Below are 24,132 nucleotides of genomic sequence, written 5' to 3' on the forward strand. Positions count from 1 at the left end.
TTGTTCACATAATTTTCCATAATATGTGGAAGTAGATTAGAAAGGTATTGGCATCAGAAGTAGAGTTGATAGGGTGAGAGATGAGGTTAGGCTCCAAATTTGTCTATAGACAAGTCTTGAAAGGATCTGAAGGTTTGGCCATGTCTTTTATGTTGATCTTGGTTTGTGAATAGGGCATTGAGCAGTGAAATAAGGGTGGCAAGGTTAAGTGGTTGGTTCAGTCTGAAAGTGTAGGTAGTTTGCACGGAGTTGTTGGTGATGTTGAGAAGACAAGGTTTATGATGTAGCCTTTGGAGCATGTTGGTTGTAAGACATGCAACACCACACTAGAAAATCAACATGATTGAACTCTCTGATTAAATATATCAAGATGAACTGCTATCTGGTATAAGAATACTTGCATGCCATTGCCATTGCATATTTCTTAATTATCTTGCCATGGTATGCATTCTATCTCTGATCCCAATTGTGAGGATTGTTAAACTATGTGGCAGAGACCACCATCTCAATGTGAGCTATTACATGATCTCCCACAAACATTTTGTGTGAGGATTTCCTGGCTACTCATTGCTAGCCAGTTGGTCCCACTGATTTTTTTTCCTTCAGATGTTTACATTTTTTGAGGCATAGAAACTTAGGTTGGAAACTGTCATTGGACAGACCTCCGCATTCTCAGGTACTGTAGCCTCAAACCTTCTACCCAAAAGCTTTAAAGTGCAAAACACCTCAAAGAGAAAGCTACTAAGGACACATATTTTACAGAAAAAGGGTCTTGTTTGATATTTAATGTTTAAATTTAACACACAGGAATCATGCCCTTTGGCTGTTATAAAAATATATATTTTAGGTGAAGGTGGGAGAAACATGCCCTTCTCTCCTACACAGCTTTACTTTGTACAATAATGTAGATGACCTGCACACTGATTGTTGACTTTTCAGAGTCACAGGCAACTGAGAAATAAATAGGGTTGACCATTCAAACAAAATGTCTGAGGCATGTTTAGCAGGGCACAATCTCTACACAAGTAAAAGAAATATCAGATGTACACCGCAAAGAAATGAAGAAATAGAAGAACACTGTTAAAAGCTAGATTTACATTATGCTAGTCTGAATATGCCTGGGAACTCATCTCAGAGACTACTAATTGATCAAAGCTATTCATGTCCAATTTAATGTTAACTAGATGTTACTGAAAATGAATGAAATAGTAAATTCAAACAGAATGAAACAGTTCAACCTGTTCAACCCTTAATACTGGGTGTCTCTGCACTGCTTCCATCTGTGTTGTTTTTCTCTTTCAGGACCACCTTTCTAATCATCTTGTTTTCTCAGTATCTACGCAATGTTCCAGTGCCCATTCCGACATATGGCAAAACTAAGAAATTCCACTTCTCGATGATCAACCTCTTTCAGATATTTCCTGTGAGTGCCCTTTGAGTTAACATACACCATTTTTGGGACAACAGCTACATAGCTTACAATATGTTGTTAAAATGTTAGTTTACATCCCTATATAACCAACTATGTTTTAGGACCAAAACGTATGGACTTGATTTAGAGTTTGGAGGATTGGAAACTCCATCACAAATGTCACAGATATCCAGTCCTCCGTATTGCAAGCTCATTATATATGACAAGGCTTGTAATACAGTGGATGGGATGTCCGCCACAGTTATGACAGAGTGTCCCCTCCGGATGTATGACGTTACAACACATACTTTTACAACGCATGCCTTTACAACGCGGTTTTTACAACGAAAACCTTTACAACGCATAGCGCTTTGGGGTGCTGGATAGTGAATAGTTTAATTTACTATTCCAACTCCAGTCCCCGTGGACACTAGGGAAGGTGTTGGATTGTAAATTAAACGTATTCCCTATCCTAGAGCGCCCCCCAGCGCAATGCGTTGTAATGGTTTGCGTTGTAAAAGTTGCGTCGTAAAGGCACTGCGTGGTAAAAGTTGCGTTGTAAAGGATGTTTCCCGTCCCCTCCACCAAACTCTAAATAAGGCCCAATGATGTTCAAAAGCCCTCTTCAAGGTAAGTCTAGTAGATGTTAAGAATAGCACTTACATACTTAAATTGGCAATGTTGTGTTAGGCAGTATACTGAAAGCAATATTTTTGCAGGTCATGTCGGTATTTCTAATATGTTATAAGGACATACAACTATAGTTGAGTGTGTTAGTTAGAATCAGCATGCTGAATTTGGAAAAAGGGAAAATAATTCCAGGCAACTTTAAAAACTTTGAGCCATATTTAAAGCTGAGCAGATTGTAGTAAGGAATATTGAATCTCGAATATTAGTGAGACAGAATATCGTTACAACAATATCAATGACAAAATATCTAAATGTTAGTGCACAGAGTTAGGTAAGGATTTACTCATCTTAACTCCACATCTTTGTACCTTGAAGATATATATCACCAAGATACATATATGTGGAGTTAGATATAGAAAATATATAGAAACTTTCCTTTCAATATTTTGTCCCTCGATATTGTTGTAACAATATTCTGTCCCCTCGATGTCCGGGATTCAGTGCTTCCAGCCTACACCAGTTGTGTGAATATTGAACAGGGAGGAGTTAGAGAGTGGCTGAGGTAATCAAAATAGATACAAACCTGCTAAATCTGTGATCTGGTTTAAGGATTAAGAGTTGCATCATGGTGCCATGAAGCATAAAATAATAGTAAAGTACAAATGTGGAATATGTAAACTGATGTTTGTTACTATAGCAGTAATGGGCATGAGTAGGTTTAAGTATGTACATTAACTAAGCTGATTATTTATTTTAGCTACTATCTTTCATCTTTTAGATTTTATTTTTTTAATGAAAATTGTAATTGCCAATTACTTACTAAAAATAATTTCAGTAATCCTCTTGTGGAGCGAAATGTTTCAGATTATTCAATCCATGCAATGTCTTTGTGCCTCATCGATCTCAATCTGTGTTCCAAGTATTGAAATTTGAAAACAATAAACTGCGTTGGTCATACTCAAGGATAGATCCATACTTGATTTTCAATGTCTCTTCAATATACAACGGCATTGTTCTTCTCTCTAAAGGCAATATCACCTTAAATATTCCAAGTTGAACATAATCTCCCCTACCTATCCTCATCTCTTCCATTGATCTCGCTGGTAGGGGTGAATTCTCCAATAGGGCTTTGGGACTGCACCCCCCAGAAAATATTTCCTTCACCTTCTGGTACAAATATTAAATAGATCGATTTATTAAGAGATAATATCATATCTCATAACAAATCGATGTATTTAAATCTGAGCTGTCCCGAGCTGCCTGCTCCGCCTCGCTCTGAAGCACAAGCTGGAAGCCAGGCAGTAAATCAACCTTCTGAACTGTAACACACGACGCAGGGCTTACTGTTCAGAAACAATTCATAATAAATCATTGTCATTGAAGCCTATGGCAGTATCCACTGTAGGCCAGTGATGCATTCAGCATTATGGTTTCGGGTGCTGGAGTCATTCACAGGCATAGATTCCACCCTTTCCCATTCGTCACTTGTGGGGGTGGATGCAAGCACATGTGTTTTGGTGCCTTGTTCTCTGTAATGGTAAGCCTTAGACTAATTTTCCACACTGTGACACCCCTGGCCCTGGCTGCCAGTTGCTGGCCCATTAGAAGTGAAGCTGCTTCATTTGTTCCCCCGCAAAATTGATCCAAAATATGAGCAGGCCGGGGTTCTTGTTCCCTTGTGAAGTTGATCCAAATATCTGAGTCAAGTGCAAAGCGATAGATATGTGCTTACAGTAGACAGTTATCTGCTGTATGACATTAAAACTGGCCCTATCTTCATGCCCTTAACACCTGTAATGCCAAAAACATGGATTGATTCACGAACAAGTAGTTTTAAAAACATTAAGGCAATGCATGTTACCGATTTACAGGCACATGCATCAAAGCCTTTTGCGATCGCAAACAGTGAGATTCGCAAAAATCGGCCATTTGCGATCGAGAAATTAGCTTATGCGATGCATCAAGGATCAAGGCCCTCGCAATTTGAGAATTCGCAATTAATTGCAAGTTCTCAAATTGCGACTGCATTTAAGGAATCGCATTTTGCGATTCCTTAAATGCAATGCAAAACCCACTTTGAAGTAGCTATTTCGCTACTAAGGGGCACAAATTCCCATGAAGTTGAACTTCATGGTAATTTACTAAAACTTTGAAAAATTCACTAAAGTGCATTTTTCAAAGTTCCATTTTACACACACATGCCCTTGGGGCATGTCTGTGTGCAAGATGTACTCATATGCAGATTTCAGGGGTGCAACAGGGTGTCCTTTTGACACCCTTGCACCCTTGAAATTGCATTCTCAATTTGCGATTCTCTAATTGAGAATCACAAATTGAGAATGTCTTACCATTCATTCTATGGGCCTCTAGGCCCATAGGGATGAATGGGGAGGTATTCTTTAATTGCGTCTCGTAATTTGCTATTTGCAATTAAATTAGAAATCGCTATTTTTCAAGCGATTTCTACATGCAAAGGCTATTGCGATTCCTTCATTGCGATTCCTTAAAAATCGCTATTAAGAAATTGCAAAAGCCAACATTGATGTATTTACTTAATCGTGCCTTCCTCAAGAGTTAGCTATTTAATCATGTGTTTCTTTCTGTTTTTTGTTCCATGCATACTTTGAGCTGTGCAGGTGTTTATGAAGGGCTTTGATTAAGAGCTCTGATGCTGAAGCCAAAGCAAGTGCCTATCAGTGGATTGGCCTCTCAGCTGAGCATATAGAACAATAGTCATGTGTTCCAGTTGTAATTAGATGGCAAAATATTTATCGGTCAAAAGCGAAAGTAAATAAACTGCTTAAATGTGAGTGAGTGCAGTGCATGTTTGAAAGTGGTGAAGTGTGGGAAATGCAAGGAAGTGCATTCGGGTAAGAGTGAAAAAAGGGTGTTGAAGAGGAAAGAAAGGTAGTTGAAGATGTGCATGCCTTTATTTTTATTTTGTCTATGGAAGATCCAGCCTGGACCTCACATTTGTCCATTAAGCTTGCCTGCATCGTTAACTACATAAAGTCATACCAAACGTTTACGCCTCACCACTTTCAAATGTCACCAGCCGCCACTGCCCTCTAGTATTTGCTGTGCTAAATAAATAACTACGAACAGAGGAATATAGGGGTAAGTTATGAGACCTTTGTGTCATGCTTACACCACGCAATGTGGTAAATGCGTGACTCAAACCTCTGAGTCATATTTTTTAAGCCAGACAATACCACTTTGCATGGCATTGAAGGGCTCAAAAAATATGGAGTAATGCAACACAGCCCAAATCGCTGCATTGCATTACCCCGCGCAAGGGTGGCGTTTCATGGGCGTTGCGTGAGTGTTCCCACACAACTCCCATGGTTTTTAAAGCATTCCCAGATTGATCAAACTTGGGAATTCGCAAAAAAATGTGTCTCCCAAGAGGAGGCGTAACAAGGAGAAATATTTCCTGTTTCTATGTGAGCTGTGTTCTGCATTCTGCAGCACGCATAGAAAGAGAAAACAAAAATGCATCTCAGGATTGTTTTTGTGGAGGGGGTGCTCCTTCCTGCACAAAAACAATCCTCCCTGCAACACAGGCACACTTGCACCATGGTGCAAGGATCCCTGCATTGGCTCTAGGTTGCCCAAATGGCACCAGTGCAATGGGAACGACAGGAAGGGGATGTATTGGATACAATTTGGCACATTTCTGCCCTTTCCCTGTGGCGCAGGGCATTGCAGCAAGGTAAATTACTGCACTGCATGGCCCTGCGCCATTAATGTCATAAATATGCCCCTTAATCTTCGTCCACATTTATACTTGGCATCTCTTTAGAGTGGACACTGCTGATAAAGGATCAGTGGGATACTGCCTAAGTGTGAATTTATTTGGCTGGTATAGTTGTTGCTGTTTTTTATATGAGAATTTTGTGTATAATTGTTATATTCCTTTATCTTAAATATGCATGACTATTCCGTCAATTTTACCAAACCATTTGCATAAAACATTCTTGAATTGTGTGTATGAGCATTCCGCGTCCTTTTGGCTAAACCTGCGCTACAGAAATACCACGTACATACATAGATACATACATACATAAATACATGGTAAATGAGAGTGACTTTAGTATTTATGTCAGTACAGTCCCTTACCTCTTTCAAGGTCTGACTGCCTTGCATGGGGAAACACCCTTTACCATGCAGGTGGAGCCACGTAGTGCCTTTACAACACGGGCACTACAACAAACGCGTCATTACTAGGCGTTCCTTAAGCACGCACGTTGGTACAACGACTTGCTTTAGGGAACACATTGTTGGAAAGGTGTTGGATTTTAAGTCCAACACCTTCCCTACTATGTCACAGACTGGAGTTGGAATAGTAAATGATACTATTCCAAAGTCCAGCGCTTCCCTAAAGCAAGTCATTGTAACAAGTTGTTTACTAAAAGAACGTGTGGTAACAACACATTTGTTACATTACCTGTGTTTTAAAGTCATGCATGGTAATGGTATGCATGGTTCCGTCATACATCCTCTTTCAAGATTTCTATGTCCGTGCCCAGCGTTGTCATCTAAAGACACTGCTTTCTGCGGTTAGGGCAGATTCTGCTTGCATAGCTGTGAGATTGTCCCTGTTCAGTCCCAATTTCCAAAGAACCATTGAAATTTGCCACAATACAAAACTATGGCAATTGCTGATGGCTATTGCTGAGTCAATAAGATGTGAAGAACCTTATTTACCTGTATGCTGAATTACTTATCAAGGTATGGAATAAACTGCGCCAATTGATTTTTTCTTCTGATTGAACAGGTCCTTTTCGGCATCGGCATCTCTTGGCTGGTATGCTTTATCCTGACTGTTACCAATGCTCTTCCTTCAAACCCACAAAGTTATGGCTACTTGGCTCGAACAGATGCGAAGGGAAATGTCTTGTCTGAAGCTCCCTGGTTTCGTTTTCCATACCCAGGTACAGAATCAGTCTGTCTAAATGTGTTTTTTGGGTGTATTCTCTAAATGATTGCCTGTGCAGCCTTTGACATTTTGTACTCAGGTAGCGTCTTCATATTCATTGGATAGTGGAGTTCATACGAGCAATAGGAGAGATTTTCGAGACATTGAATAATACCAGTGCTTAATTTGTGCCAGTGGTTTTCCGTGCTCAGTACTGGCCCTTAATTTTCAACACCGGTGCTTGCTTGGACAGTCTGCCATAAGGTGGCGCTGTCAGGTTAAATTAGAGATGCCAACACCAACAATCAATTATTAATTCAATATGCACTAAAAATGACTGTTACCTGCCACCCGAGCCATTCTAATAGCTCTGGGGGCCTGGACTAATCCAAATTATCACACTTGTAGGAGTGTGATGGTTAGTAGTTGTGTTGTTACTATCATTGGCAACATGGCAGGCCCAATTTGTGGTGGAAGCTGCAGTGGCCGTCTGATGCAAGTCCTGGATTTTTTTTTTTTTTACAATTTCGGTACTGAATAATTCCAGAAAATGTATTTAGTTAAATTAAGTGATTGAATCATTCTGAGATTGGGATGCTTTTTACAGAGTTTCTCACATATCCTTTGAAAATGCTGCCTGGATGAGGAGAAGAAAAACCAAAGAGACATATTCAAATTTGTTTGTGTAGCCTGCTCTCCAGAGTGCTTGGCCCAAAGCAGAGCACAACCTTTTTGTTCCATTCAGGGCAAGACAATGCTTTACGGTTTTAATTTAGAAATTCATTCATCTTCCTAATAGCCCAATCCTGGACCAGTGTCCTCACATTCTGTAGGACCCCTTGTCTATAAGGAGTCATTCAATTTTCTCGGTGCCCAATAAAAGATTAAAGCTTAGTCCTTGCCGGCCTTAGTAACTGAAAAGGCAAGCACTTTCTCAAAGTCCTCTGCAGTCCCAGCCATAAATATTCTGAATTGTCTCTGGAATCCTGGAAAAATGTATGCACACATGATCTAACTTTCCACTTCTGATTTTGTTTATCAATTTATTTTATTAAGGGTTTCAAATGATTTAACAGCATGAAAGAGGTTAATACAATTAAAAGATAATAATGATAATACAAAATATTAATTGGCAGATCTAGTATTCACATATAAATGAATATTAAATATGTATATCAAAAATATTTGCAAGGTTTTTGTAACTCAAATAATGCAAATATGCAAAGTTTATAACATAAATAGAAAAAGATGCTGTGGAAGAAAGAACATAATAAAAGAGGAAAAAAGAGAAAGGCTGGAAAAAAGAAAGAAGGGGAAGCAGTATCAAATATAAAGAGATTTTATACATATTTATTTGGGACAGAATGAAAAAAAGAATAAAACAATTATACGACATTTTTGTAGACAAACTAGTAGTTAATGGAGTTTCAAAAACATCTTCTGTAGAAGAAGAGGGTTAAATACAGATAGATTTTCTTGATAAGAATTGCTCAATGACATCTTAAAGAGATCTCGTTTGATGAGGTTTTGCGGGGTAGTCACATGTGCATATTTTATGGTTCTCAGTACTACTAGTGTAAGAAATTCAGTCATTAGTTAAGGCGAATGCCTACCCACCTGAAAGAAATAAACTCAATCCTTGTCAGAGTGAACCACTAAAGCCACTAAATTACCCTGAGCTCAACCCCTTGATAGCTATGGCACAGAGCAGACAACTTAACTTAGAGACAAAATAGGAAGTATTCGTACAGTACTAAAACAGTAATATCGTCAAACGCAGCGCAAGGAAAATCCTAAACCAATGTAGAATTAAAAATAGCTTCAAAAAGCGTTAAGTATCAAGCCGCAGTCAGCTGTTCACAGTACACGGGAACTTAGGTGCAATTTGAGGCTGACAGGGATGGAGCGCAGGTTAGATACATCAGCCAGGTTCAATCCAGTAAAAGGTTTTACCTTGGGACTCAACAAACATGGCAGTCAAACACCTTCAGCAGGGCAAGGAAGCAGGCTGTAGCTGAAGAGGACTCCAAGAGGCCAGATAGCCATGGGATGAGTTCCCTGTGAAAACGTTGGTTTGTGGTAGGAAAGCTCAAAGTAAGAGAATTTCTAATTCCATGCCCAGGAAATGTCCGTTCGCTGACCAGATACTTTTAGTGCCTTCGTCCTGCCAAGATTTCTTTGATCTCACTCAGTCACTTGTTTAGAGCTTAGATTTTTTCAGCAGGCAAGGCTCCTGGCTGTCGCTGAAGAGCACTCCATGCAGCTGCATACTGAGCTTGCAAGGTGCCACTGAACAGGAATTGCCATTGCAAAAAAAGCTTCAAGCAGGGGAAACTTGAAACTTAAACACATCTGCAACGCACCTTTGTCAGGTCAGCTTGTCCTGGTCTTCCAGAGGACTCTGGAGCAAATGAGTGACCAAGTCCCAGGTTTTCATTGGTGGTAGGAGATGTCCAGCCAGACACAGCCGAGGTTTCCATGACCTCAAGAACAGCACTAGGGAGTCAAGACTCACTCTAGCAGAGGAAAACTGCAGGGTGCAGAGCAGATCCATTTGGAACTGGTGAGCTGACCAGTTGCAGGAAAGTCCTCTTGTTGCTTGGTGTGTGCCTGTAGCTTGAGGAGGGGGCCTGCCTAATGACACTTTGAGTCCTTTCCTTTGTCCTAGGTACAAGCGGGAGAGCAATTCCGGTCCTTCAGAGCTCTTCTCAGGTCACACACAACAGGTTCGGTCCGCTTCTGGTCTTCTTCAGGTCCAGTAGTAATCTGAGGAGGGTACTGGGGATGCCACATTTATGACTGGCACTGGCTTGTGAGTGGGATGAGGGGGCGACTCCTGGTTCCTCCCTTAGCAATGGGGTAAACATTCACAGGGTTTACTTTAATCACTTCTGCAGCATTTCCTGTGTGCCCTTCGGCAAACAACCCCACTGTGCTCCTCTCTACCTAAATCTAAGTTGGTGAAACCCTTCTCCCCTTATGCAAAGCCAGTGTGCACACCCAAGAGGAGTGGCCAGGAAAATTAGCAACCCTTTTTTGATCCCTCCAAATCAGTTCTGGAAGCACCTCCTTCCCCAATGGGATTACTGCCTAGCTGACTGGGGGAACACTCAGCCCTATCACATTGAAAACAGCGTTTAGGTGTCAATCACTTTTTCTACTTATCCTACTTTTAAATACCATGCTCCTTGACCTATTAAAAAATTTAAAATGAAATCTCTGGAAAGTATATTAGAACTAGAGGGCATATATCCAAAACCTTTTTTAAGGTTGCAAATGTACCAAACGCAAAAAAGATTTTTTAAACGTACAAAAGCCAAATTGGGTTTGCAAATCGGTATTTCAAAGGGGCACATTTCTGGTGTCCCTTCCTAATATCAATTTGCAGTGTTTTGTATGAATGTTTTTCGACCAAATTACTGTTACAAAATATTCATTTTTTACCAACACCTCAGAGGAGGTGGTAACCATTCGCAAATGGGAAGGGTCCCCAGGGGACCCCTTCCCCTTTGTGAATGTTGATACACATATTTTTAGAGAGCGGACAGTGGTCAGATCACAGTCTACTCTTGAAAAATGAAACTTAAACATTCATTGCTTTCTATTTAAACTCATCCCATTTTCCTTTGAGGAAAACCGGCTAATTTTTTTTAAAAAGTGCTTGATTAAAAAGCAATCACAGACATGTTGATCTGCTGATTCCAGCAGGCCACCATCCCTGTGATTGCCATCATTCTTAATGAGTGGCGAACTGCGACTTACCTAATGAATATTCAAAAGGTAGGTCGATTTGCTACCCACTTGGAATCACTAAATGTAACTCAATGTGCTTCTTCAATGGGAATAGGAATTTCCAAATTGCGATTTGCAGAAAATCGCAATTAGGTCATCACTGTAATTATAGTATAATTTGCACATGTGGCCCCAGGTGCTTTAGTTTTGTTTAGGGAAGAGATGGTGTTTTTGAAATCCTGTAAAGTAATGTTGGCTTCTAAGGATTTTATAATTAAGTTTACATTTGTTTATTTATAAATGTTTGAAAAGTAATTTTCAAGTACATGTTGGAATGGATGAGTGTCTTCCATATGCAAGGATTTTGTAATATTGCTCATATACTTTACAGATGTGCTTATCAGAGACAAAAACAGTTTTATCAATTGTATTTAATGTACTTTTGATGGGCTTGCATTCTTTTTTACTTTTCAAATTATTTGTAAACCAAACTGATTTTGCCCCCAAAATATTTAGCTTCAACAAAATGAATATCACTGTTGCTTAATGTAGTGATTATGGTTAATTCAAACTTTATAGTAAATAGGTCGGACATCATCAGAGAGGATTTTGATATAAAATACAAATGCTATAAAATATAGCCTCATTTAACAAAGATATGTAAAAGCCATTTGAAATAGACCATTATTTTAGATTAAACAAAAAAACACTTTTAATTCAGCTTTATTTGCATGCCTAATATTAGATAAGGATATTGGAGGAAGGGAGGAGGGGGGAAAAGGAATGTACCAAGGGAAAAAGGAGTGGAGATTACAACACATCTCCCTTCGCAGGGAATGTAAACAAGAAACCAGGCAAAAGCTACAAGGGGTGAACACATTTCTGGGGGGGGAATACTATAAGACACATAAGATACAACACAATTCAGGAAGGCAACAGGGTAAAAGATTGCGGCTAGGAGGAAAATAATGGTCACAACTGTGAAGGGAAACCACTGCTGTAGATCACCTCTATGAGAAGACTAGATACTTAATTTGGCAATCAGATCTCTTCCCCTGATGGAAGCAAAAGGGGTTGCTCCAGTTACCAAGACGGAAGAGGTGTGATATGCCCAAATGCCTTCTCTTACCGTTTTGTCCACATCCATATCATTAGCGAAAGCTAGTTGCGTGAGATCACTTATCAGGATTACAGATTTACTCATGAGATCAACATTCCCATGACCTTGCACAGTGGATTCCTCATGCTTGATGCCCAGATTGTTTAGGAATGCCATAATTTCAATGGAAGAAAACTTGATACTTTTGTTGGTGAATATGCAACCAGGTACACCTTAGCATGCGAATGAATCACTTAAGAAATCTATGAGGGACTTGGTCGAAACCCCAGGAACAAACTTGTAACTGATCCAGTAAGAGGTGGAGTCCACAAGTATGATCGGAAATCTCTTCAGAGCTCCTAACTGTTCCATTGGGCCGATAATTTCTAATCCTAACTTAGACCAAGGTGTTTTAGGAATAGTGGTAGAATTACCCCCCAAAGCATTGATTTCCGCTCCAGGCTCCATATTAACACCCTCAGATCCAGAACCAGAGCTTTGTTTCTTACTTATGTTCACATGCATGGGAGGTACACCGCAAACATTACTGCTTACTTGATAGTCCCTTCCGGGAAACTCCTCAGATGGATTAGATAAACTACTACCGTTTACCTCCTCCCACTCAGCTAATTGGACCTGCTCTTTATTATGTGGGTCGAGCACAATCCCTAACTCTCTTTGATGGTGCCAGCCCAATAAACTGGCACCCTTACTTACCATGTACACTTTTCCCCACGTGGTTCTCCCTTTGAATTGAATACCCGCCATCATCATACCCTACAGCTGAAATATCAGGCTCCATGATGTTAAGACTGTAGGCATCAAACATCTCATTTATGATATCCATATTACATAAGGTGACTGGGGCACACGAATAAACAAACCCTTCCATGGGCTTATTATTCACAAAGATGGTACATCTTGGATATTCAATAGACCTGTGGTCACAGTTTTGTTCTTGAGAACATGGGGCAGTTTGAAAAACACTCGTTTTTACTTGGAACACATACTTAGGGACCACGTCCCCTTCATTGTGTACTACTTTCACTTGGTAGTTTTCACTGTTATTACACACTCTACCCAAATGCCCCTTTTTGTTACATTTAACACACGTGACATTGCGTACAGTGCAACATACATCATTGGCAAGTTGATTGCTGCTACCACACCTGTAGCACTTTAACCTTTCTTTTTTCTTGGCAGGATGGTTATCCTTGACCTCTCCCAATCTGACCTTGAGCACTTCATTATCACTGTAATTCCCTTGCACCTCCTTGCTATTACGAACATTGGCAACAAGCTCATTAGGAGCCTTCATCTCTTTAATACACTTAGCCGTGTGTTCTACCGAAACTGCTATATTGACCGCTTCTTTTAATGTGGGTTTTTTAGCTAGAAGCTTTTCTTGGATGCGACTATTGTTCGTGCACCTGACTAGTTTGTCCGTGATGAGTGAGTCAGTAAGTTCACCAAAGTCACATAGTGTCAGGCCTCTCAGTGCCGCAATATAATTAATGACAGACTCCTGTTTGCCTTGGATGCGGGTAAAGAACTTATGTCGCTCCAAAACTACATTTACTCTGTCACCAAAATGGGCTTCTAACTTTAAAAGGGTAATTTTAAACTTATCAGTATCATCCTCATCCTCATCTAACTCAGGCTCAGGTAAGGTGTCATAAACTTTCTTCCTTGTATACCTAGGTTATGCAGCAATATATGTTGTTTGCGGAGTGCCGAATACCTTTCGCCTCCTATGGCAATGAGGTAAAAGGCGAATAAATGTATCCATTCCTTCCAGTGAATTTTTGGTTCTCCGATCTCATTAAGGAATGGGGGGGTTGACTCATAGCTTGTCCTGCCATAGTAGAGAAGGAAGCTATCCTAATAAACTGCATCAGGGAGGAATGGCCAGTAAAGGTCACACTCTGTTTATGAGAATTAGTGGGTGCAGAGCGCAAGGAGTCCTTAAGGGACTCAGGATAGGATGTCAAAGAAAGGGAACTAAATGCGAACAACTACTATTAAACTAAAAGAAGCTATACTTTTAAGCAGTCCCTAAACTGTACTAAGATGCACTCTAAAATAATGATCATACAGGGAGAAATACTCAGTAAACACAATTTTCTAATACACTGAAAACCATGCAGGAATTCCAAACTCATTAGCAGTACTCAGACTGTACAGATAGCCTCACAGAGCCAAATATACATAGTTATACATCCACTTATGATATTCCAATTGAAAGGAAGGTACAAAGAACCTTGCTTGTGAAGTAACCAGGACTTAACGCCACACTTATGAAATACCACAATACACAACTACTGGGAAGATGAGCTCCCTAGCAATGGGTTAGAGGAAAGGGAGCTGGAATATTGAAATAGACCAGGATAGAGTCAGCTTAGTAGAGCAGAAGTGGGAGCATTTGCAAAAAAACTAAGTGGAGGAATAACATATGTGTTTCACTAAGGGGAGGCATTGACCACAGGGTGAAAGTGTCACCGTGGGATGGAGGCTGTTCAAGTAGTAGTATCAGGTGTGTGTATCACCGTAAGAACGTAATGACACACAAAGGTGAGTGTGTCACCGTGGAATTGAACACAGGAGACGTTAGGGTGTGTGTATCACCGTGGAATTTGTAGTGACACACAGGAGGTGAGTGTGTCACCGAAGAAAGACAGCTGGAGAACTCTGAAGTGTAGAGCCGCAGAACATGCAATGTAAAACACAATCCAAAGTGGTCGGGAATGAAGGAGTTAAATAAGCAACTCACTCCAGGAGAAAATGAAAAAGTCTTACTTGGATATATGAAGGTGAGCCTACTAAGCCCAGCAATGGCAGGTACATACGAGGTTCAGTAAAAGAAAGTCTGTCCTGGGGTTGCGCGCAGCAATAAATGCAGAAGATCCTGTCTTGACGAGCAGCTGTGAGGTGGTAGGAGGGTCACTGACAAAGTGCAGGGGGACCGACTGAGGGAAGGAGATACGTCAGCAGAAAATCGGAAAGCCAGCCCTGAAGGGATGGTGTGGCGGAAAGAAATTGGAGAAATTGGTGCCACTGTAAAAAGTGTGGAGGGGTTAAAACCGGATGATTAGACCGGCCCTAAAGCAGCTGGAGTGCCGGGAAACTGACAAAAGGCGTTCTGAGAGGAACTGACGCCCCGCGCTCTGAGGGACTGGCGCGCCAGGAAGCTGACGAACTGCACTCTGAGGCAGAGTAAGGAGGTTGTATGCCAGAATGGAGAGCAGGCACCGTCCGGACGTAAACAAAAGCAGTGTTGTCCCAGGAATCCGCAACAAAGTGTAGCACTGCTGGGCTCTGTAGCACAGGGGCGCACCCACGCAGCGCCACACAATCTTCGGCGACAAGAGCGGCAAACACCAGGAGGGGAACGATGAAGCACCACTGAGCACAGTGGTGGACTCCCACAGCGCACCCAACTGGCCACTCCAAACTTCCACAAACGTAGGCAGATCAGTAAAGGAGGTGAAGCACCGCCGGGCACTACAGCAGCGAGGCGAACCCACGCAGCGCCACAATCTCTTCGTCAACGCAAGCAGATCCAGAAACCTTCCCCTGCAATGAAGCGCAGCTGGGCCTGAGGTATTGAGTCTTCCCAGACAGCCGCTCCACTCCTTTCACAGACAATAGAGATCAGGCGTGGATGTGAAGTACTGCTGGGGACAGAGGCACTATGGCGGATTCACGCCGTGCTCCGAGATCTGCACAATACGCAAACACCGGTGGCCCGATCGTAAATCAATTCAGTGAAATCTACTGCACAAGGGCGACTGTCCCGGTACAGCAACGCAGAAGAAGAACCTCAAAGGTAGACGTCAAAACTTCTTCTCAACTCAAGAGAGGCTCTCTATGGTGTCCGAAATATCATCAGAGTTGCATGAAGGAGAGAGAAATTTAAAGGGGAGATGACAGAGATGGCCCCCTTCGCCAATTTCATCGCCAGTGTTGAAATGAAGCAAAGACTCCAAGCAAGTAAGTAAGAACGTCTTTATTCTTCTGTCATCCACTCTCCGAATTCACAAGTTTCCCAACATTCTTAAGCAAACTCTACAGGAACATTCCAATAGGAGGAAGGGAGGAGGGGGAAAAGGAATGTACCAAGGAAAAAAGGAGTGGAGATTACAACAGATATGTTTTTAGGTTTATCAATATGAAAAAAATCATGTGTAAAGATTAAGATTTACTTTTAAAATGAATAATCAGGGGAAAGATTATTTTTAAGTGCCATTTTCTAGCAGATTTCCCTACCCAATTATGATCAGTAGTTGTCATCACAGGAGCATGGTTGGAAAAAAATATAGATTTAATCAATTTGTCCAAAAAAAATGTAGGGATCAAAGCTCAAAAGATAATTGCATTTGTAAATGATGTGTGTGTCTGTGAGAAATATATAGCATTTCTTATCAATAAAGGGTCAAAAATGTGATTGCAATCACCAGCGATACAAAATGTTCATTGTCAACAAAGGCCACTTTTAATTTATTATTACAGAAACTGGGATATTTTTATACTTGTACATATAGATTTAAAATGGTTAAATAACCTTTTTTTAAGAGGGGCATCTTCAGGGAACCATCTACAACCATCGTCAGGTTCATGTGATATTAAGATATTACTGAATTGAATTAGACCTCTTACATTCCAAATCCCTACCTTAAATAGTAGCAATAGAGGAATACATTTATATACATGAAGCCAGCACCGAGTACTTCCTATGGAAATATATAAAAGAAAAATAGCCAATATGTATAAATTGCACAAGGTATTAGAGCTTGGAAAAGGGACTTTGGGAGACTATAAAGCCATAGATTATTGCATCAATGTCTATCTTATATTCGTTCTACCTGCTTTTCCAATGTAGCAGCGGCAGATTCAAGATTAGTGATTATATTGGATACATCCTGTTTTTTGTATTTCATATTGGGTACATCATGTACATCACTAATCTTTTGTTCAACATCCACAATAGGTTTCTCCATATCCACCCACTTATATTCAATCTGTCGCAGCTTTTAATTGGAGGTGCTCCTTAAAGGTTGAAGACCCGTGACGTTTTTGACAGAGGATTATTTTTGACTTTTTTTTAACTTTGAACCTGAGTGTCAGGACCATTCCATATGCTTAGATGGCCTTGCGGGTGAAGCATTGCTGTTCGTCCTTTTCTTCCTTTGTTTTGAAGTGATGCTCTTGGATCTGCACACAAGATTAAAACATATAAAACATATTGTTTCAGAATATTTGGGTCTGTCAGAAATATACTACAATGCATAAACTACACAATACATATTAGTTATAGTAAAATATCACTGGACAGTCCAGACTTAACATCATAGCTAGCTTGGTAGTACACAAAGTTGTGCTTGCATTAAAGAAGCCATATCTTCTGATATAATATCACATTCAAAATGAAAGAATTAGAAAAGCAGAGAAAATATTAGTATGGATGTATCTAAAGTTGACCAAATATCAGTGTATTACCATATGGAGGTAGAGATACAAATGAGCTCAAAGAAGCATGCATCATATTTATACATTTAACTTGATATGATTAGATTTAAGGAAAGCTTTTATGACTTTATACTATGTATGAGTAAGCATGTTGTTCATATAGATAAATGTCAATCTTAGAGAGATCTACTATGCACACAAAGACATAATCAACCATGTATATAGTGGCAAAATGTTTAAGGTAGGTAGGTTTTGCGAGAGAGGACACACGCCTTCCAAAATAAAAAGAAGAACATTTACTTCAGGAATGGCACAGGAAATAATGAATGGGTGAGCTAGTAGCTAAAACCAGTTTAAAGAAAACACCTGAGTACATGAGTACATCAGCAGGCTCAGAAAAGTATTTCAATCAAATAACTTCCTTCTGTGTTGCAGCCAAAACATATTCACATAAACACAAAAAAAAAATATTCACATACATATGCAGATTATGTAGCACTGAGCGTCTGATGACCTAAAATTCACTTGGCACAGCTCAAAAAGAAAAAAAGATTTTCCATATACTGCTTTAATTAACTACACCATGAAGCCACAACAAGTCACAGCACATTATATTAGGCCAAGCCTCATAAATGTTATTTCTTTAGGTAGCATGGCCTACCACTGGTAAAAACAGAAAAGTCCAGATTTAACTTTGAAGTCTGAGGAATGGTGGTCACAACATTCAGTGAAGTATAACACAAAAATGATCAAAATATAGAGTATTTCATGTGAGGTGAATTCCATTGACATGGTGAGAAAATATATTTTCACATGCGTTCTGTAAAAGCAACAATGAGATGTGACCAGGCATCTCCGTTAGAAATCATGAAAAACATGTAACGCGTTAAAAATAAAGAAGCAGAGCATGAAGTCATGTGCACTGTAAATCACAGCAGAATTCCTCCTGTTTATTTTTGGAAGCAATGCTTGATGCAGTGGATTTTTTCCTTGATGACCTTAAAAGCCCTTGTGTAAGAAGTCTACCACTTTTGTAAATATACTTTCTGAGTTTTATTCCAGAAGATGAGTCAATAGGGTCTGTAAGGGTGGGTTGTTATGATACCACTGTGTTAGAGGCAATAGACAGGTATTTTGTTACATAGAATCTCACAGATTAGTGTAGTGGGCATGGGTTTTGCTGCTTGTGGAAAAGTAAATTTTGCCATGTTCAGTGTCCCTACGTGTCCCCCATCTTATGTTATGTGTGCATGATTAATATGCATATGTATTCCCTATGTTTGATTAAAGACGCAATTACAGTTGTGTCCATCCCTAGTATGCCAGTTTCCAGTTCTCGTGAATACTACGAATATCAGGCCTATGTAAAGTTACGTTGCCACGTTTCTCAGTGTGCACGTTATTTCATTGAAAAGTCCCCGTTTCTAGGCCTCAAAAGGGCCCGGACACCAGATTCAGTTCCTGTCTCCTGAGCCCTCGCTGAGGAGCGATACAGCCCCCACCTGTATCCTCGACCCTTCACTTACTTCCTGCCTCACAGTGCCCGGCTCAGCCTGGCTCTGCCTACGAGTCTGCCAAGAGTATGTTATGATTCTAGTTATCAGTTCAGCCCTCCTTCTCTGCATTCCTAAGCTACTGAATCGCATCAATAGTTTCCGTCATTGTCTAGCCTTTACGTCTCCATGTAGGAGAAATACTGCATTTAATGGTCATTTAATATTCCTCAACACGCACTACATGTAGAATAATGCATGCTCCAGTCTTAGAGTCTGTTAGCCTCTCCCCTCCTGACTCTTAGTTTATATCAACATGTCCTCTAAACATTAGATACTAGATAGGGTTTAGGTACATGTCGCCCTGACTCTCCAGACTTCAGTCTCTACTCCTAGTGCAGAGTTCATAGCCCCCAGCTTCTCCTAGTAACACGTCATTGTCAGTTTGCGCGCACCATTAGGTCAGAGGTCCCGGCTCCTTAGGTAGCCCCCTCCATGTTTCCGCCCCATTTATGACATATTCTGTTACGTTTACATCACATGTCTATGTATACGCCTCTTGTTACACCTACTTTCACCCTTATCTTTCGCGACTGCTATTGACCACACCCACTGCTCCGCCTATCATATGTATTGCAATGCAACTGTTTTAGTATATATGCTTGTGTACTGTTATTAAATGTTACGCCAGTCCAATCCTGTCCCAGGCAGCGCTGCCATCCTATTCCTGTGCAGGTTGTCCTGTTCCTGTCCTTATGCTGTATTAAACCTGCAAACTCCTACTACCTCGAATCTTGACTCTTATTTATTGAGCTATCTGTTATTGCTATGTCCAGTCAAACCTAGATCCGGTATTATTTATTTATATACCACATAATGGCGCCCGAATAGGGACTTGCCCTTTCCCCACGCGCCGGTGAAGCCACGCCGGCCCCCTGACCCTCTGCAGCCGTGACGGAACCATACCGTGCACGTGCAGATATTTCTGCTTCAAGTATCCCTCAGGCCCACGGAGGAGACGGAGGTGGTGGTCCAGCATCCAGACGAGGCGGTGGAGGAACGCGGCGAGTCCCGACCAGAGCCCAAGCCGAGAGTCCAAGGTCCGAGGTATCCGGAGGCCCACCCGTAACTGAAGTCCGAAGTTCGTCCGTCCGGCGTCGAAGCAGTCCAGTCCAGTCCGAGGCCTTCCGTTCTTGCTGCCCGGTGAGTACCGTTGCTGGGGTAGTATCTAGACAGGGTCAATCTAATTGACTCTGGTCCGTGGGGTTTGGTGGTACACAGATCCCAAAACGAAGTGTCCACTTCGGTGGATGCGGGTCCTGACGTGTCTCTTTATGAGACCGGTAAGTTTCGTACTGTTTTAGCAGTGCATCTAGTTTCTGTTCTAGTCAGTTCTGTTCTCGAGAAGATTCATGTATTCTGTTTTCCGTATTCCAGGTAGTATTCTGTTCGAACTGTTATTTTAAATGTTCTTCATGTATTTTAATGTCGTGGTATGAAAGTGGTGTAGTTATCGTGTTCATTGTGTATTGTATTGTGTCTAGATTACAGTTCAGTCATGCCCTTATTTTCGAAATTACGTCAGTTAAAAACTAGAAAAGGTCTGTTAGAAGCAGCAGTTCCTGTCCCGCCTAGGGACAGTCCAGGTCATTTTATGTATCAGAAGCATGGCATAAGTGCCATATTATATCTAGATTTATGGGTAGAGTACACCAAAGAGTTAGAAGAAAAGTATAGATGGCCCGTATCAGGTACATGGGATGCCGAGTGCATCATGCGAGTAGAAGAAGCATTATGGAAAAAGAAAGCCAGACAGTCACAGAAAGATGCCATCGAGTTATGGCGCAAAGAATCTCATAAAAGAACCGAAAAAGAAATCAGAAAGTCAGAACTAAGTAGAGAATCCTTAGAACGAGCCCAAGAAAGGGAACTAATCGAGATAGGTGAACGAGTTAAAACCGAACAGTCAGACAGACAGAGGAATGCCCTCATAAAGGGTATGTACCCTCTTCTTGCCGAGGGCTTGCCAAAAGCGACCCCGGAGGCATCCAGTAATTTTCCGCCACCATTAGTTCCGATCAAGCTACGTCACAAACCGACCGCAGCTGATATTTTTATTTCGTCCTATTTGGACGACACAGTCCCAGAATATGCAAATCCTGTTCCGCCAGCTCCTGTAAATAATGTAAATCCTGCTCCTCCAGTCACCGGAGTACCTGTTACGGTACCCCCGGTCCAGCCCACATTACAATTTCCCGCCGCGCCAGCACGAAGAGTATCAGTCGACGATTCTAGTTTAGGGGCCGCAGGAGGAGGTCCTCCTGGTACCCCGCCGCCACACCAACGTGTAACGTTAGTCGAGTTACATGAATGTGCGTTACAGCGTACGCCCAAATATAAGTCCGTTGCAGATATCCGACGAGCTCTTACTGAATGCCGCTATGATCCAGTTGCAGGTGATGATAGTACAGTTATATATTCCATCCGTGTAAGACGGGTGACCGGGTATTTGGACACCCTACCGAATATGAAAGAAGATCTAGACAGAATATATCGTTTCATCCGTACAGGGGATGATCCAGAAAGTATTGGCGAAGCCATGTCTCAAAGGAAAGCTGAGATCCAGCTCATGTTATTAAAGTTTCTGATTAATTGTTTAATAAGAGAACAAGATTACCCGACTAAAGATCCGGCCGAAATGAGAATCCTGACAAGGTGGAGTGATAATATAGCCGAGGGTAAGCACAGAACCATCAGTAGTATAGAGAGTATGTACAAGAGAATTCGTAAAGAAATAATGAAGTTACACGAACAACGTAAAGCAGCACAAGTAAGCGAGAAAGAGAATGACTCTTCTACTGAAGAGGTAGAGGACGAGAATCCCGCCAGAATAGCGTATGTAGGAAAATCTAGATTTCCAGACCGCCATTTACGCCTAGAACACAAGAAAACTGTTCCTCATCCAGCACCAGAGCAAGGTTCTCTGGAACAAGTATTTCAAGCTACCGATCACATTCTGAAATCACGAATCGGTTATAGTGAGTTAAGTACTATGCATGAACAAGAACTAGCCCGATCAGCAGTCCGATGGATTACTGATTCTACCACTTTTCCAGATGAAATAGTGGCACAAATGTTTCTGAAACTGCCCCCAGCCGAGCAACGACTGGTGGGTATGTATATGATCCAGCACCTCATTACTCTGTATGAGGGTCAACATTCTGATCCAGGTCCGTTACACGATGTCCTGAACGAGTTACTCCAGTATAGATGGAAAGGTCTAGGTACCGATTTAATTAGTGTCATTCTAGAACAGCGCCATAAATATAGAACGTTCCTGAACCCGCATTTTGTTCATGTCTCACCCCCAGAAAGTAAACCCTTTTACATAGACAGACAGAATCCGTTACGAGAAGTACACCCAGTCAGGACAGCAGATGGTGAAATGCAACGAGTGTTTGTTTACACTCCGATTACAAAGATGGAACTCTTAGAGATGAAGAAATTAATTCCCTGTCACAACAAAGATCCAGCAGGGTTCCACCGAGAATTAAAAGACATGCTCCGTATGGGAGAATACACGTATCCAGATATTATTAAAATGTTAAAAGTCCTGTTGCCCGCAGGGGTATATGAAAAACTCAAGGAAAAAGAATGGGAGGTGGGAGAGAAAAAGATCGATTGGGCAGTTCTAGAAGCTGAAGATAAGATACGAGTACCAGGTACCGGTCTTGGAGAGAAATGTAAAGAATTACCAGAACTGTTGATACAAGTTTTGCCCAGATTGTTAGCCACTAAAAAGGAAGACTGGGATGCAATCTCAGCCTGTAAACAGAAACAAGACGAAGACACTAGTGATTTTTATTCTAGATTTGAGAAATGCTTTATTATAAACAGTGGCTTGAAGATGAGTAGCGAGTCATACCCTCATCTTTTTGTTACTAAATTAGTCGAGAATTCAAGTCCACAAGTTAAGAATCGAGTTTTGAAAGTCGAAAGTACGTGGCAAGCTAGTACCCCGTCCCAGATGTTACAGATGCTTCAGTATCACCAGAATAGAATCAGAGAAGAGCAAGATCATGAAAGAAAACGTATGAAAGACACGAAAATGAAAGTATTAGTTGCACAATCTGTTCCTCAAGACAGTCAGAAGAGGGGTACGAATCAAGCCAGTCATCCTGCAGTTCCCGTTAAAGGGACCTGCAATTATTGTAAACAGCCAGGTCATTTTATAAACGAGTGTGCAGTTCTGAAACACAACATAGCTACCGGTAAGACTAAAGAAAGACCACGTCCGCCTAGACAAGAACAAGTTTCACAGACTTCTCAGCCACAGAATGCACAACAGACAGTTCCAGCACCGCAGCCTATTGCTGCAACACAGCATGTTACACAGCAGATGTACCAGTATGCACAGTCCGAGTATCCAGAGTATCAGCCATATTCATGAAACAGCCTAGAGAGGGAGGTAGGCTTGCCTCTCATCGAGATTCCTGTAGATCAAGAAGGTCCCTATGTTCATAGTCAAGTACTAGGGAAAGACAGAAAGTTTCTGATTGATACAGGGGCAAGTAGGACCACCATCAGTCACGCCGAAGTTCCAGGGGCTCCGCTCTCAGGCTCTAGAAATGTTTCCCTTGGATTTTCAGGAAAGCCTATTGTAAATGAGATATCTAAGCCAGTCACTCTAGAAGTAGGTCCATTGTCCCGCACTACTGATCTGTTACTTACAAAGTCGTGTCCAGAAAATCTGTTAGGTATTAAAACACTGAAAGAATTAGGTGCAGTTATTTGCTGCTCCCCAGAAGGAATACGCCTGTTTCTACGTGACTTCAAGGGTCACTATGTATTACGAGATTTTGATCCGAGATTGTCCAATGTTCCGCAGCATTTATGGGCGCAAGGTCCAACTGATGTAGGTTATATGCAAATCACACCCCATCGTGTGACTCTCAAGCCAGGTGTAGTGTTACCACGAATCAGACAGTACAGACTGCCACCTGAGGCTGTAGCAGCCTTATCCAAAATTATTGACGAGCTCATGGCTCAAGGAGTAGTTGTAGAAACTGACTCCAATGTATGTAATTCTCCGATCATTCCAGTCATGAAACGTACTGATCCAAATGCACCCCCAGTATATCGATTAGTGATTGACCTTCGAGAACTCAATAAATGTATTATTCCCCAGTACCCAGTTGTCCCAGATATCTCTTCCCTATTGACAGCTATTGATTCTGAAGCCTCATTTTTTACAGTCATAGACCTCAAGAACGCATTTTTCAGTGTCCCCATCCATCCAGACAGCCAGTTTCTTTTCGGATTTTGTTTAAATGGAAGGAGCTACCAATTTACACGAGCTCCTCAAGGTTTCACAGAAAGTCCT

At 41.2% G+C, this 24,132-nt stretch overlaps 1 protein-coding gene and 1 long non-coding RNA gene across 3 annotated transcripts in view; one reads left to right on the forward strand and one right to left on the reverse strand.

Annotated features, from left to right (window-relative positions):
* Nucleotides 1-24,132, forward strand: part of LOC144799717 (solute carrier family 23 member 1-like) — a 171,931-nt gene that overhangs the window by 105,986 nt on the left and 41,813 nt on the right. For both annotated transcript variants that reach the window (XM_078671265.1, XM_078671340.1), the window contains 2 exons: nt 1,303-1,423; nt 6,819-6,975. In XM_078671265.1, the coding sequence (XP_078527391.1) occupies nt 1,303-1,423; nt 6,819-6,975 (278 nt within the window). The remainder of the gene's footprint in view (nt 1-1,302; nt 1,424-6,818; nt 6,976-24,132) is intronic.
* The window catches only part of LOC144799968 (uncharacterized), a 235,399-nt gene continuing 228,169 nt past the window's right edge, over nt 16,903-24,132 (reverse strand). Inside the window, exon 4 of the long non-coding RNA XR_013603926.1 lies at nt 16,903-17,001. This is a non-coding gene — a long non-coding RNA (uncharacterized LOC144799968). The remainder of the gene's footprint in view (nt 17,002-24,132) is intronic.

The sequence above is a fragment of the Lissotriton helveticus genome, chromosome 1_1 (assembly GCF_964261635.1).
Source record: "Lissotriton helveticus chromosome 1_1, aLisHel1.1, whole genome shotgun sequence".
In the NCBI taxonomy this organism is placed as follows: domain Eukaryota; kingdom Metazoa; phylum Chordata; class Amphibia; order Caudata; family Salamandridae; genus Lissotriton; species Lissotriton helveticus.